The sequence below is a fragment of the Populus alba genome, chromosome 17 (genome assembly GCF_005239225.2).
Source record: "Populus alba chromosome 17, ASM523922v2, whole genome shotgun sequence".
Classification (NCBI taxonomy): Eukaryota; Viridiplantae; Streptophyta; class Magnoliopsida; order Malpighiales; family Salicaceae; genus Populus; species Populus alba.
The window spans coordinates 13,804,016-13,821,206 of NC_133300.1; the positions used below are offsets into that span (position 1 = coordinate 13,804,016).

Here is a 17,191-nt window from a genome sequence, read left to right on the forward strand (position 1 = left end):
CACGATCTTTGTCATGAATTCATGATTACCTCATAAAAAAATTGAAAAATAATTATGAAGCTCAATCTCAAATAAATCTAATAATGAACAATAAAATTAATTTTTAAAAAAGTATATAAAAAAACAAATAATATTAAAAAACAATATGAGAGTCCTCTTCTTGTTTGTTTATTTGGTTTTTTTTTTTTATATCACAATGCCACGTGAAGCACGAGAACGCGCATCTTGAATGGCTCATCACTGTTATCAACAATGGAAATGGTTGATATATATCCTTGATAGCAATTGAAGAAATCAAAAGAAGCATATCTCAAGTAAAAACACATTGTCTGTCCGTGTCTCTCTCTCCATACTTCATGGCATCACCCAGCTTAGTAAGAATATTAGAGATCTGTAAGGTGACTCCGGCCTTCGATTCTGTTGACGCTGCAAAAGAATTCTCACTTCCTCTCACCTATTTTGACATAACTTGGTTCAAATTCCCTCCAGCCGAGTGCCTATATTTCTTTAAACTCAATGAGTCATCAAGTAGATCCAGCATATTTTACTCAGAAATTTTGCCTGCACTTAAACACTCACTCTCACAAACCCTCGGCCGCTTTGTTCCTCTCGCCGGCCACCTCACTTGGCCAGCCAACTCATCCAAACCCGTAATTGTTTATGCTCTGAATGATGCTCTATCACTCAGAGTTGCTGAGTCTAATGCTATTTTTGATCGCTTCATTGGAAATGAAACTCGTGAAGCTAATGAGTCACATCCTTATATACCTGAGTTGTATGTAACAAACATGATTGCTTCGTTACTCGCTCTACAAATTACTTTCTTCCCCTGTAAAGGTTTCTCTATTGGCATGGCCATACACCATGCCATGCTTGATGGAAAAAGCGTATCTATGTTCCTCAATACATGGGCTTATTTATGTAAACACAACAAGAACGAAAGGAGTCTCCTTTTATTGCCTGAATTAAGGCCATCTTTTGACAGGTCTGGTCTCCAAGACTCATTCGGGCTCGAGTCAGCGTACTTGAAGCAGTGGGAAGCCACGATCATTCCAGGTTCAGAATTGAACTCACGAAGCTTGAAATTAATGCCAGATCTTGGAGTGCCAAGCAACTTGCTTCGTGCAACCTTTCGTTTGCCTCGTGAAGCTATTAATGAGCTTAAAGAAAGTAGATTGCGCTACCACCAAGAAGGATTAAACTCTGGAAAGCAACTTCATCTCTCAACGTACGTGATTACATGTGCTTATGTATCAGTTTGTCTGGTGAAAGCAAGAGGAGGAGATGATAACAGGAAGGTTTATTATGTGTGTTCAGTGGATTGTAGAAGCCGCTTACAGCCTCCACTTCCACAAAATTATTTTGGTAATTGTGTTGCTGTCCATCACATGGTTGCAGAAGCAAAGGCTTTTATGGAGGAAAATGGGGTTGCTATTGTAGCAGAGAAGCTTAGTGATTTGATAAATGGCTTGGAGAACGGACTTTTTCAAGGCGCAAAGGAGAGGCTTGTTATGTTGAGAGGATTGGGACAAGAAGTGCAGAAGTTCGGGGTTGCTGGATCAACACGGCTTGGGTTTTACGGGTTGGATTTTGGGTGGGGAAATGTTGAGAAGGCTGAGATCACATCCATAGATAGAACTAGAGGTTTCTCAATGATGGAGTTTGGAGATGTTTCAAGTGGAGGGATTGAAATCGGAGTTGTTTTGGTGAGGCAAGAAATGGAACGTTTTGCTTCTCTGTTTGTCAATGGCCTAAAAGGTCTTCAATCCAGACTGTAATAACTCAGTTCAACAAAAATATGAACAGCATGGATTGACTTGTAAGATTGCTTTTTCTATTTCAAATTTTAGCTTGTGTTCTTGGATCTTTAGATGCCAGAACCTTTTGATTACGACTAAATGGCTGAAAATTCTACAGTGCCTTGCGTATGAAGTCTTTGTCTTCTAAAATGAAGTGGGAAGGGAAATTTTAACGTGGTGTGCTATAACACAATTATTTCTTAAATTCTTCTCCGTTCAAAGAAGAAGAAAAAACCAAAACCGGAAGCCATTGTTACCGGCTATGGTACTAAATTAAACAATTTCGTAGCTAAACTTTTGAGATACATGGATTTGCAGTATTTAGATCAAGAAAAAGTTTGAAATTAATGTTAAATAGATGTTGAAAAATGAATTTTGAGAGTATATTTCAGCTAGGAGATTTTGAGTGGTATGTAGATGCGTTTTTTTTTTAACTAAAACCGGCATCTTAGTAATGGCCGGTTGAATTTCACCGGAATCGAACAACAGTACTGCTCGATATAACGATTAAGAAGACAAATCATTGAAAGAGGTTCATTCAATGTTCTTTTCAAAATACTACTGTTGTCAACTTTATAAGAAAAAGAAAGATGCTACAAGCCACTTTGTCTAAGTTCTTTCCCTTTAAACAGATTGAAAGACAAGATTTTACTTCCTTTTTTAATAATACAGACATAGAACTTAGACAAAAAGCCTAAATCTGTTTACTTTTTTTTTTTTTTTTATCTAATGTTTGAATAATAATAAAATAAAATAAAAAAAAACTATACAGACTAGAAAACTACAAAATGGGAGATGGTTTCCTGCCCAGGCTTGAAACTTTGATTCGTTTTCTTTAATCTAGACTGTTTGAGAAGAACTTTTTATTTAAAAATATATTAAAATAATATTTTTTAATTTATTTTTTATAATAAATTATTAAAATAATCTAAAAATATATATAAAAAATTTAAAACTTCAAAAACATGAAACAACCTTAATTCTAATCATGGTGTAAATCATCTTTTAGTGGGTGTTTGTTTTGTGGTTGCGGGTAAGGTTTCACCCACAACCACGCAAATTTTTGTTTGGTAAACCTGCTTTTTAATAATACATTGAATTTTAAATTGAAACCGAGGTTTTGGAGAAGCAACAAAATCTCAGAGTTTTTTTTCTCAAAAAACAAGAAAAGTTTACAACGTACAGTGCGAGTGAATTTTAATTCACTCACTCGCATTGTTCCCTAAACTTAAATCAGAGTTTTAGTTTTTTTTAAATTTTTTTTTTGAAAAACCAAGAAAAGTTTTTTCTTTTTTTTGAAAAATCAGTGCAATTAAAAAAACCAGTGATTTCACTCGCACTATTCATGTAAACGTGAACACTATTTTTTTTAAAAAAAAATAGTTTAAGGTGAATTAAATTTACTTATACTGTAATCTCAATTTTATTCCTGATAATATTTTACTTAATTTTATTGCATGCTTAAAAAATCATAAAAACTGTATTTTTGTCGAATAAATTTTGTACGTAATGAAATTGTAATTTTTTTTTTTAAATTGAGTTTTAGTTGAAAAACTAGTATTTAATATTATTTAATAGCACTACATAAATTAGAAGGATATAGCATGATGACGTAACATTTGTAGAATTTGATCGCAATTCTATTATGTTATTGCCGTGTCAGACCAAGTTAAAAAAAATCAGTTCTTATTTTTATTTTAATTCTGTTTTATTTAAAAAATTAGAAGGAGATCACTTGATGAAGGAAATCATGTCTCTCTTCACAGAGCCAAACCTTCTGAAAGGAAGCTCATAAAAAAACTTCGTTGACAAGGTCTGTTACTTCAGCTTTTTGGGGTCTTTCCCAGCCTTGCCTTCCGCTGGGTTCTTCACCATCAGAACTCACTTTGGGCGTTTTCTCTGCTTCAGTCTGTAGTTTCCATTTCAACATGATGAGCTAAGGCCTTGTATTGATTCAGATGGTCTGATCGATCTTTGCTTGGATTGAAGTTATTGATTTGCCAATGGAATACTACCACAACCAACAAATTTCTTGCCTTATATGGCAGAATTATTGGTTTTGACAAGTAAGTTTTGAGTTTAGCAGCTTTGATCATATCAATTTCTTAATTGGTACACGACACCACAGATTCATTAAGGGGCACGTTCTAATCAGGTTAAGTGGGGAGGATTATCGTATTACTTTGTAGGAACTTTACCGACAGCATCACCTAGTATTCGAAGCTATTGAATACAGTATGGGGGCTTTTGATCTGATGTTGCAGATGGATATACCTGTGTCCGAAACCAGTACAGAACATACTTCTGATGCAGCCAGCATTGATGATGTTGGACGTGCAACTGACATGGAAACAAGTGTAGATCCCCTTGATTGTTGGCATAATGGATGGGATTCACAATTCTGTTCTGCGCCTATTTCTGATGATATTTTGTTTCCTGAAATATTGGAGATCACTCCTACTCAACCACTTCTCTATTCAAATCACTCACCTGGTTCAGGATCCAAACAGTAGGGTCAAGGTTGCCGGAGTCCATCTCCCAGCCCGTGACGAAAGCCAATAGTCAGGGAATTCCTCTCAGCCCACTGTTATCAGAAGAAAAACATTCCCCTGCAGATAAATCTTCCACGCTACCTGAAGCAGAGTGCCACGCCAAGCATCACACTAACTTCCACCCCATGGTTTTACGGAAAAGAAAGGCAAAATTAAACTCATTACTTCTACTGGTAATCTACAGCCAGCACTGGCTGAATAAGATGAAAGCTTGTCCAGCTCCATGGATTCTTGCATTCGGCAAGGCAACATTCGTAACACTCGACCAAATCTGCAGCTGTTACTTCAGACAATGGCAAAGAATATGAGGCGGAGGGTATGTTACAAGCTGGGCAGACTCTGGGTTTTAGGAATACAGCTGACTTGATGATTTTTACAGAAGACATTGGGCGGCAGTTAGATAGAGAGATTGGTGATTGGGCAGCATGTTAGTGGCTGCAGATCTGAATCTGTCTTGGTAAGGTTTTCTTAACTTTTACAATTCAGATTTTCAGTTTAGAATTGTTGTGGGCTGGGCATGTCCGCCAAATGTTCTTCAATCAGGAAGATGCTATTGCAGAATACCAGTGATGTTTGTTTTATTCTGGAAACCAAGAAGAGATCATGCACAAGTTTACAATTGATTCCATTAATAGTGCTGGTGGAATCCTAGTAATGTGGAATGACAAACCATTTAAGGTGGACTCCATTGAGTACAGTGGGAAATGGATATCAGTTTTTGGGACACTTGTTCTAACTAATTTTTCACATGCAGTAGTAGGAGTTTATATATATGCAGGCAGCCTTGGCAGTGACTTTGTTTTTAGTTGGGGATTTCATTGAAATATTGCATCATTGTGATAAAAGCAGTAAATACCTGAATCTGCTTGGCTCAAAGGAATTTAGCAACTTCATTGGAGATTGTAACTTACCATAGTATTCTTTAATTGTTCATCAATAAACTCGATTTTGAGGATCGATGAGCTGTATTTTTAGAGCTTTTACAAATCCAAATTGTCATCTAAAATTTTTAGGGCTAATGCTCATTTGTTATCTCAGAGGCTTGTCAGACCACTGTCAGCTGTTGTTGGGAGTGCAACAGTAAGACCGGGGATGGAGACCATTTTAGTTTCTCAACTGTTAGATTAAGAACCTGTTTCTTTTTAGAGAAACTCCTACAGTTCTGGACTGAGGCATGTTCTGAGCATGCTGACGGGTTGGCATCTACAATTCGAAAATGGAACAAAACTGCATTTGACAATCAAGATGAGAGGCAGCTGCATATTCAAAATCATCTTCAACAACTGGAAAAAGAAGAAGAAGAACATCATTCTCTAACTCAGCAAGAGATCACTGACTGGCAAAGCCTAAACTCCGAGCATTAATTGGACAATAAGTAAATATGTTGAAGGGACAATAAGTAAATATGTTGAAGCCATTTGAAGGCAAAAGTCTCGAAAGACTTGGTGTAAATTGGGAGATAGAAACACAAAATTCTTCCATTTAACAGGCAATATTAGAAGGGAAGAAACAGATTCACAAAGGGGTCACACACTCTGCACCACATGAAATAACAAACTTCTTTTTGCTCGAGCCATTGAGCTGGAACAACCAATAACTATGGATAAAGTCAAAAAAGCAGCGTTGGATTGCGATGGCTCAAAAGCAGCAGGCCCGATGGATTCACATTTAGTTTCTACAAAACAACTTATCTACTGTCATCACTACTTAATATCCAACCATCCTGCACTGTATCTCATCTTATTACAATATAATATGACATATCTTTAAATATTCATGAATTATATACCATGCAGATTAGAATTTAATGAACTCATAATCTACAAGAAACATTTTCCTAAAGAATACAGGAAATACTAACATTTAAATACAAATATACATATAAAGTTTTATCTATATTCCCATGGATTTAAAAAGAGATTCACAAACTTAACAAAATAAATACAAGTTAATGATAATGTTATTACCATAAACATAATTACAAGTCCAAGATAAAGTATCAAAATCCTAATACATATCCACTTAACATCTACTATTTACAATATTTATATTTATATTGAAAAGTAGCATGATATTAAAATCTATTAGTCAACCCCGACATGAGAGGAACTTAACAATTAGATTATTTCATCATGTTAGACTATAATACAACAATTAATTAATCATTTAATTTATTCAGTCATTTCAGATAATAGATTAAATTTCTCATTTGAAGCTTACATATGGTTCATACTTTAACTTCTACATGAATAAAATATTTTAGTAATTATGCCATATTAATTGTCAAAGAACCATTTCACCCAATAACTTAAGTTATTTGGTAAGGTCTCAGGATATGATTTATATTATTCTCTAACACACACCTTCTTAAGTGAAAGTTATTTGAGCTTGAAACTTGCACAAACTCACTTTGTACTTAAATTTTATCAAATAAATAAGGATGATAAGATTCGAACTCGTGACTGCTTAATTATCAAGGCTCTGATACCATGTCAAAGAACCATCTCCCCCAATAGCTTAAACTATTTGGCGAGGTCCCAAGATATGATTTATATTATTCTCCAACATTAATACATTTGGCTCTTTTCAAATCAACCAAACCATCCATTTATTCCTATCATTTGAACACAAATGCCACTAACTATCGGCTAGTCAAAATAATTCATCATGGTCATCTCAACACAGATGCCACTAGCCATCAACTAGTCAAGTTATATATCCCAGTCATCAACCACATTGATGCCACTAGCTCGCAACAAGTCAGAAAGTCAATTTGATTTTTATGTAGATATCCATCATTAAGGTTAATCACATTATAGGAAACATTCACTTAATAATAATATTTCTCTTGCCTATTGGTAAAATATACACATTGATAATATTTCTCCTACTTGTAGGCAATATTCACATATCAATACTTCTCATGCCTATAGATGATATTCACATATCAATATTTCTCATGATACACAGTAATATAAAATACATTTAAAGTTTATCACATTCTAGCATTACAAAAATTTAAACAATTAAATAAGCAAATAGGCGACCCTTACTTTGAACCCCTGCTATACATGTTTCTAAGAAGTTGAGATTCTTTCTAAATGCTTCTCCTATAATTCCAAATCAAACAACCATTACTACTTACACCATAAATTAATTTGAATCATTAGCATAGTTATACTATGCATCTCAAATTTCCCTTTTGCAGCGCACATATCAATAATTTCCTCAATATATTTTTCTAATGATAAATCACACAATTCGTTCTTATAGTTTCAAATGTTATAACTCTCAAATAACAACAATTCCAAGCAAGCATTAAAGTTTTACAAATGCTAATTGGTTTAGTCTAACCAACCCAAATCACTATTTGGTATATTAGTTATATCTGGAGTTATATAGCTCCAATTTAATCAAGGAAAATTTAGTTTGAAAAATAACATCCATACCTATAAATTTTGTAGAGAAACCAACTATGGATTATGTATTTTTAAGGTTCAAATTAAATAATTATAATAGCATCCAAAACCTATCCAGTATTTATATCGGTATAGATTCTTTTTTAGTTTTTAGCTTATATCTAAAGTTATACAATTCCAAATTAATCAAGGTCAGTCTTATTTGAAAGGTAACATCCATGACTGCAAATTCCATGAAAAAACTTATTTTAAATTTTATCATTTTCAATTCATAATCTTATTGAGAATTTGGAGACAAAACTGTTCAATTTCTTAATTTGACAACAACCCTCACAAGTTTACTAGCACCTCTTAAGGTTTTTTTTTTTTTTTTTCTTTCTGTCAAGGTATATTTCATTACATCTCTATTCCATCCAACAATCTATGTTAAAATGTAATGATGCTTATAAGTAAGATCAATGGTAACAATTGTTCTACTATTCTCTCTATATAGAAAATGATCTTTTCAGAGGAAATAAGGGGATTATGAAGTAGACATACTAGTGCAATATCTGTAGTCTTGCCTTATTATTTTCTTTGACAGAACATTTTTTTTTCATATCTTGTATAACAATCTTTCATGTTATTTCAAACAAAACTCCATCTCCTATTCATACACGGCTCATTACTATCTCATTTTTGTTGATCATTTCATGAAATATATTTGGTTTTACCCTATGGAAACAAAATCCAGTGTTCGCACAATATTTTCCCAGTTCAAAAATCTTGTTGAAAACTAGTTCCAATTAAAAATTAAATTTGTCTATTCAAATAATGGTGGTGAATTTGTTACCTTAAAACATTATTTTACATTCAATGGAATCAACCATTACACCACAGTCCCTCATACACCACAACAAAATGGTGTTTCTGAGCGACGCCATCGTCACTTAGTAGAAACCGGTCTCACACTACTACATAATGCCTCTCTCCCACTACAATATTGATCCTATGCTTTTTTCACTACTGTATACCTCATTAATTGTCAACCCACACCCCTGTTTCATCATTATCACCGCGTACTCATGTAATGAATCTCGTCATCTCTCCTTTAATTCACGTAATCTCACATCTACATCTTCCCCTCCAAAATGCTCTGTTTTCAATAATCTTATGCTAACCCTATCTCTATTACATGTTCCTTGTAACCCATCCTCATCAACCCTCTGTGCAGCTCCCCCCCTCATCCCATCATTCCCTAAACCCTGCCCCCAACAATACTCACTCAATGGTGACCAGATCCATAAATAATATCTATAAACCCAAACAGGTTCACATTATAACAAAACACCCCGTTCCTAACACTGCAAAACCAACTTGTATAGGACAGTCTCTCTATGAGCCACACTGGAGGATAATAATGTCTGAGAAAATCACAGCTCTTATAAGACATGGTACATGGAAACTGGTATCACCACCTCCTGATTACAAACCTGCGGGGGTGCAAATGGGTCTTTCGGGTCAAACAAAACTCTGATGGTTCTATAGCTCTGTTTAAAACGCGCTTAGTTGTAAAATGACATGATCAACGACCTGGACTGGACTACAGTGAAACATTTAGCCCTATTGTAAAACTTACCACCATCAGAACAGTTCTCACTGTGGCTGTTATGAAGGGCTAGTCATTATGGAAACTGGATGTAAATAATGCTTTTCTTCATGGGAACCTGCATGAAACAATTTACATAACACATCCACCAGGGTTCCAAAATGCCATTACTCCAGATCATGTCTGCAGGTTAAACAAGACAATTTATGGACTTAAACAAGCTCCTCATGCCTAGTACTCTGCTATGAAATTGGCCATTATACATCTAGGGTTTCAAAATTCAAAAGTCAATCCTTTATTATTCATTTATCACAGTGAAGCTGTTTTATGTTATTTGTTGGTCTATGTGGATGATTTGGTCATTAGTGGCAATACTTCATCATTTTTGACTCATGTGATTCACCAGCTTGGCATTCAATTCTCCTTAAAGGATATGGGCACCCTTTATTATTTTCTGGGGTTGGATGCCATACCAACACCAACCGAGCTATTCCTATCTCAACACAAATACATTAGGGACCTTCTCTCCAAAACCAACATTCAGGGTGCTAAGGATGTCTATTCTCCTGAATCCACTTCGGTACAACTAAAGCTCAATGATGGAACATCTCACTACAATAGCACTGAATTTTAAAGTATCATCGGTGGTTTATAATATTTGTCCCTTGCCCGTCTTAATATTTGCTTCATTGTTAATAAGTTGTCACAGTTTATGCATAAACCCGCAGTCACTCACTAGGTAGTTGCAAAATGTCTGCTTCGTTATCTAAAGAAGACGATTTTCCTTGGCATTCACAATAATCGTCATTCATCATTTGTTGTTATCACTATTGCTGATGTTGACTGGGCTGGCAATTATGATGATCGCACTTCCACTTCGGCTTACATTACCTTTCTTGGGTCCAACCCCATCTCTTGGAGCTTAAAAAAACAACGTGTCATCGCCCGATCATCAGTTGAAACTGAGTATCGTTCTCTTGCCACTAGTACATCTGAAACTATATGGTTGTTGTCCTTGTTCAAAGAACTTTCTCTGCCAATCCACGCTCCATTGCGACTGCTATGTGATAACCTAGGAACCACACACCTTAGTTTTAATCTAGTTCAGCTTTCATGGATGAAGCATATTTAGATTGACCTCCACTTTGTACGTGATATGGTTCAGAAGAAGATTCTTAATGTCCATCATGTCAATACTCACGATCAGCTGGCAAATTTTCTAACAAAGCCTATATCCCGACAATGTCTGCATTATCTACTGCTCAAGATTGGCTTAGTTGATGGCTTATCCATCTTACGGGAGCGTAAAAAAAAAATCACCACAGATCAAACACATGATCCCTTGCATCCTACACAAAATTATGCAACTATCATACAAGCCTAATATCAAGTCTATAACAGCAAACAATCTTCAGTGTAAATGCTAGGCGTAATCTTAGCTTTGTTTCTAAATTCAAACCTGCAATCTTGTGTGTATATATGTTAATAATTGTATTATTCAACGTGTGGAAAACATTATTCTAAAGCTTATCAACATCATTACAAATCTCTAAAGCATTCTATCTTCATCAACTTCTGTATTCATTAATAAAAGTTCAACTATTATTCCAAAAAAATTTAAATCAAGATCAATGAATGTTTGCAAGAAAATTGAATTTTGCTGACATTTTGAGGAAAATAACATTAAGCTTTTCTGAAATGAGGAAAATCCCATTATAGATACATGTTATTCAGACAATTACCTATATTACATGTGTGTAGTGATGTATATCTAACCATAGTTGCAGTTTTATGTACTTTAGTATTATGTAAGAAAGCTTTTTACCAATGTTCGATCTAAAGGTGTATTTATACTAAATTATTGTTTGATCCAACGTTGGTGAAAATATATTATAAAATTTCTATAATAATCATAAATGCCATGAAATTATACAATGTTTTACGTTACAATAGCATTTGTTAGGTAGAATGTTTAAGGAAATACCAATAACATTCAATTTTCCATGGAATATATATATATATATATATATATATATATATATATATATATATATATTAAATTTATTTAATTAATTCGTGAAACACAAAAGCTGGCATTTTAGGGTTTCCCGTCATTCTTCAATGCTTCCACCAAATATAAAAGGAATCTTTCTTAATCCATGCTCTCATACATATATTACTGACAATAGATATTATAATTAAAATTGTTGAAACAGTTTGCTCATATGCGAGACTCCATGACAGATTAAGACTAACCCGCAATTTGCTTCTCCATTATGATATTTTTTTTACACTAAAATTTTCTTCTCCTTTGTGTTTTTGTTCTTGAGGCAATTCCGCATTAATGGATTCACAAAATGTATTATTGTTTGGCCTTGATTTTCTTCATTTTTGAAAAAGTTTCTTCAGGATTCATGAGCAAGCTAGCCCTCTACGCAATGAGGCTGCAAGAAGCTTGTGATGATGTGCTTTCACTGGTCGTCACTGATAAATTTATCAAGAATGAGTGGCTAGCAATTTATCAGTGACGACTAGGGTTTTGAAAGGATATATATCACTGATAAAACCCTAGCTATTTATCCTTTCCGGCTAGGGTTTTGAAACTGTGCTCCAAAATTCCTTGGTATTGAAGAAGGTGAAAAAAGAAAGCATGTCGTTGTATCCTTTTCAAGGAAAGAAAAAACTAAATCAGAATACGTTTCTATTTCTTGCAAGTCGGTTTCTATCCATTAAAAGAGAGTTTCTATTGCAGTGTCAGCTGTTAGGTTTCAAAACTTCAACTTGCTCCATGCATATCTCTCTGCAGAAAAAAGCTGTGTGGTCCTTATTTCAGTGGAAGTTTTACTTATTGGTCCCTCACCTATACCATAGCTATATAGCTTCTCTCTCTCTCTCTCTCTCTCTCTCTCTCTCTCTCTCTCTCTCTCTCTCTCTCTCTCAATGCATGTCCTTAAGTAGCGGTCCTTTTCATCACTATGACAGTGCTCTAAGAGCGTAGACCACAAGTTTTACTGCCCAGATACACTTCTCTAGCTGTGAGGATTTCTTTATTTTTCCTTGAAATCTTTCTCCCCTTGCAAATTATCCGATCTGATGACAATTTGTCATATATTGAGGCATTGAACTTGTTCCATTAGCTGATTGATTTATAAATAAAACTGCATGCATCTTAATTGCATGCATATTATATGTATCTTCCAAGGCTCTTGGCAAAGTTTCTCTATGACCAAACAAAGCCACTTCTATACTTGCATGATATATATATATATATATATATATATATATATATAGTGTTAAAAATCAGTGTAGAGGAGGAGATGGAATATTTTAGGTTACCAAATGGGATACCTAAATTAACTAGCTAGTTACATTAGAAGGCTGCTTCCAGTGCTGGCTTTACCATCATAAATACTTGGTCCTAGCTGGGGATGCATTCATCGACCCATGTGACAAGAATTCAGTCTCAAAACCTTTTTTGTAGTTGTCGATAAAGCATAACTCACCGCTTTTCGAAATGTCCAGCTGCAGTATGGATGGTCCCCAACTCCTTCAATTTATGTAATGTACATGTTATAGCACAAATCTTTGTGATTTGTGTCTTGCTTACGAACTTTGAGTTTAATTTTCAAGGAATCGCGCAAGAAATAAAACTTAGATTCTAATGTTATTGATATAATGTAATTAAACTTGTTTCTAATTTATTTTTAGTTGTTAAAGAACCAATTCAATCTAATAACTTAAGCTATTATGTAAGATCTCAAGATATGATTTATATTATTATCTAACACATCCTCTCAAATGAAAGTTCTTTGAATTTAAAACTTGCACAATGTTCATACTACATTGTGCTTAATTTTTATCAAATAAATAAAGATGGTGAGATTTAAAACTCATGACCGCTTAATCATCAAAGACTTTGATACCGCGTCAAAGAAATTATCTTAAACTATTAGATAAGATTCCAAAATATAATTTATATTATTTTTTAATATTAGTTTTTTTAAAAAAATTATTATGTTATTATCCAAATGACTGCTTTATTAATAAATCAATCTATTATTATATTAAAAAAAATCCACAAATTGACACACCAAAATTTCAACTTAGCTGAGGAAATTTACAAGTCCTAATGATCATTCATTGAGACAATGATTGCTCAACATGCGTGAAAAATGAAATGATAAGATATGGACTCGCACATTCATTTGACCGATGGTGAAATGTGACATGTGGCACCATCTACACCATTGCTTTATCTTTAAGTCTTCCTTAGAGCATGGTCGGTTGAATTCCGGCATCTTCCTAGCTTTCTCAAATGGCTTACCTTCTCCAATATGTTTATTCTCTGTGATCATAACAGAATTATTCATCCCCAAAAAATATGATTTTCAGATTTCCTACGAATTATTCATAAGACACAGACAGCCTTGCTGCAGACTTCATTACCTTTATCTTTACACTGTAAGTGCAGTTAATCCCTAACCTGTATGTGCATGCCTAGCTACAGTTAGCTAAAACCCTTCCTTAAAAATTACCTTTTTTAATAATTTATTATAAATAAATTTATTTATCAGATGTATACTAGTAATTACTTGTTTTCAGCTGTGGATTACCTCTTTGATAAGCATATATATATACATACTGTAAGAGAATATGATGAATATTGTTAGTTGTTTTATCACAATTAAAACTCTCTCCGTATATCCAGTCCATACTAGGTTAGTTGAGAATTACTGCAAATGAATCTGACACATGTGATTCACAAATCCAACGTTAATTCTCATACAATATTACCGATATTGACTGTGCTTTTGTTCAATAATTTTCCTCAAATTTCCTTCTACTTGTGCATAAGTAGCTTGAAACCGCTGTTTGGATAGATCATTTTCACTTGTATAATTAGATTATGTAAGCTCTTCTGGTTGCTCACTTTCTTCTTTTCATGATCTGAATCAAATTGAGAAGCGAGCTGCACAAAGACAATTTATGCAGCAAGGTTTCTTTGACTTTACAAGGAGTTCGGTGTAGTTCAACTCTCTCGTTCAGCTTCCTGTGCACAGATGATGAAAAGCATAAGATGATTACTAGTTCGAAAGAGGTGGATTGTCCACCGAAAAAGGAGGATGATACAAATGATGGTAAGATTTCTAAGGCTTCATCCAGCTCAGCGCCATGGTTACGATTGAAGGATCCAAGAATTGTGCGGGTGTCTCGAGCTTTCGGAGGAAAAGACAGGCATAGCAAAGTTTGCACCATTAGAGGGTTGAGAGATAGGAGAGTTAGGCTTTCAGTAGCCACTGCTATTCAATTGTATGATCTTCAAGATAGGCTTGGACTTAATCAACCTAGTAAGGTGGTTGATTGGTTGCTTAATGCAGCTAAGCATGATATTGATGAACTCCCTCCTCTCCCATTGATACCAGGGAACTTTTCCCTGAATCATCAAGCAATGCTAGGTTCTTCTCGTGAACTCGGCGCCTCACAGTCTGGCAAAGAAGTATTGAAGATGAGTAACAGCATCAATTGGGAGGATCCAAGTGCATTTCCTAGACCTAATTTATGGAATGCTGATGCATTTTGGAGGGCTAAGTCGAAAGAGGTGGTAATGGATCCAGTGAATGAAAAACAAAATTGGACAAAAAGAATTGATCAAGAGGATACGCAGGATAGCAATAATGTAGGGGATAGTACTGCACAAGTTTCTTCTAGCAGTTTCTTACACAGAGCTAGTCATTCTTCCTTGCCAAGTTTGATAAATAATGCCATGCCATATGGTTCTTTCTTTCATTTAGAACCTCCAAATTTTCCATTATCTCATATGGGAAACCATGGATTTTCAACACAAACAGGAGATATACACAACCTAAATGCTGTGCCGCTGTCATCCGCCTTGTCTTTATCATCTGGCTCTCAATTTTTTGTGTGTCCACCTGGTACAACACAGTCTTATTTTCCTTCACATGTCACAGCTTCCATGGAGAATGATCCGAGACAAATCAACCACTTTCAAGTGTTGACCCCAAGCACTCAAAATCTCTTTCCAAATTCCCTTACCCCGAGTCCATACCATGTAAGCCAACCCATGAAACCTTCCCAATATTTCAGTGCGACTCCTAGTCGTCTCCATTCTGATCAGAATAGCGAAAGTCCACCTGACAAGGACCCGGAATTTCCTTGTAAATGACATGAAAAGCAATGCCAGGATTCGAAAAGAGAAGAATAGAAGGATCCTGTTCCTAAAACAAGCAAAGCTTCAATTTGATCTAGTGTTCCAGGTGAGAGGAAAAGGTATTGTTCTCTTAAAAACTTATACTAGATCACTTCTATTTGTCCTATGTGTTTGTGTGCAGACAGTTTTTGCTATGGTACTCTCACAGCTATAATCTCATGTTTGATTTCACATTTTTGCATCTTCGTGTACGTTTATCAATCCTAGGAAAGTGCTGTATGTTGGAAAAATGGTTCATACTTGTGAGACAACCATAGAGTATTAATGATTTGATTTTCAGTTGAATGATCACAGTGATAGCAATTTGTAGAGGCCGTTTTGGACCTAAAAACTATGGGTGTTATACTTGATCGATGTTGTCTGAATGTCATGAACATTTGGACCTTAAGCTTATATATGCTTTATATGATATTATTCAACTTTTTAGTATGCCATAGACATGAACAGTATTTGCTTCAACAAAAAATTATCTTCCCGTTCAAGTTTGCACTCTCATTAAATTAAGGAATTGCCGTCTGATCTCTCAGTTATCACTCTCAAAGCACACACGCTTGCTAACACAGAGTCCATAAGAACAATTTAAAGTGAACAAGATTTTTAAACCCTAAAAGATCAATATATATAGGACCCTAAGTTATCCACAGAAGTCTAATATGAGCACTGCTATGAATAGCGAGGATCCAACCTAAAATAGGGTTTGAAGCCTGTATTCCTCAGAACAAGAAAGGTGAGAAATATTTAAGAAGTATGGATCGCTTGCTTGTATAAGTGAGTGAGACATAATTAATATGCTAGTATAAGTACTGTCAGCTTTGCACAAGATCCAACAAGATAATGGAAGGAGCAGCAGCTTTCGTTGATCAAATAGGGAGCTCGTGAAAGTTGCATATATCCAATGAATAGAAAAGATCACCTGTGGTCCTAAAAAAATGGAGTAGAATAAAAAGATATTGGAAGTAGTACCGTTTATTTGTGTGAGGGAGGGGTCCAAACTCCAACTTTTTCTTTATATATGGGGCGGTCCCATTACATTTTGTCTTTCTACACTAGAAACTATGAGTTCAATAATTCAAATCACCATTATATTGACTTGTCTCTACTATAAGTTATTAATTAGTCCTAGCTTGCTCTCCTACGATTAGGGCATGTTCAAGGTATCTAGCTTGGTGTGTGTAGATGAGATTCTCAGTTCCGATTTGGAATTAGGGCATGCAATGTGCCAAGCTTTGTAGTTATGGGAATGTGATGCAAGAAGTTACACCAAATCCCAAACAAAATCTAACAGTCTCCCTATGTGAGTTTTTTTGCTTGCAATATCAGTAAGGAGCTGCTCTCCTGCTTTCTTTCTGTTTCCATAGGAACAAGTTTCTGCACTGTTTTCCTGTTTTGATACCAAAAGTTGCAGTGGAAGCGTTTGTTATGTGACAATTTTCCTAACACATCACATGGATTACAAGTTAACATTGAACTTGTGGATGATCCAATAATATGAAGAAAGAAAAGACCACTTAATCCAATTTTCAGGTCAGATTAGTGTCCAAACACAGTAGTATATGAAGCTAGGTATAGCCCTATAGAGGAGCTTCTGTGATTGATGTAAGTAT

At 34.9% G+C, this 17,191-nt stretch overlaps 2 protein-coding genes across 4 annotated transcripts; both read left to right on the plus strand.

Annotated features, from left to right (window-relative positions):
* Positions 1 to 309: 309 nt before the first annotated feature.
* LOC118060396 (malonyl-CoA:anthocyanidin 5-O-glucoside-6''-O-malonyltransferase) lies at positions 310 to 2,001 on the plus strand. The gene has a single exon (XM_035073620.2). It carries the CDS (start codon positions 357 to 359, stop codon positions 1,776 to 1,778), a length of 1,422 nt encoding a protein of 473 aa, XP_034929511.1. The 5' UTR covers positions 310 to 356; the 3' UTR covers positions 1,779 to 2,001.
* An 11,638-nt stretch (positions 2,002 to 13,639) lies between these two features.
* Positions 13,640 to 16,013, plus strand: LOC118060395 (uncharacterized). Of its 3 annotated transcripts, none has more exons than XM_073405722.1 (2): positions 13,640 to 13,819; positions 14,321 to 16,013. In XM_073405722.1, exon 2 carries the CDS (start codon positions 14,436 to 14,438, stop codon positions 15,540 to 15,542), a length of 1,107 nt encoding a protein of 368 aa, XP_073261823.1. In that variant the 5' UTR covers positions 13,640 to 13,819; positions 14,321 to 14,435; the 3' UTR covers positions 15,543 to 16,013. The 3 variants fall into 3 exon arrangements, with proteins under 3 accessions (XP_073261823.1, XP_034929510.1, XP_073261824.1); XM_035073619.2 differs by having other exon boundaries at positions 14,324 to 16,013; XM_073405723.1 differs by having other exon boundaries at positions 14,328 to 16,013.
* Positions 16,014 to 17,191: the final 1,178 nt, after the last annotated feature.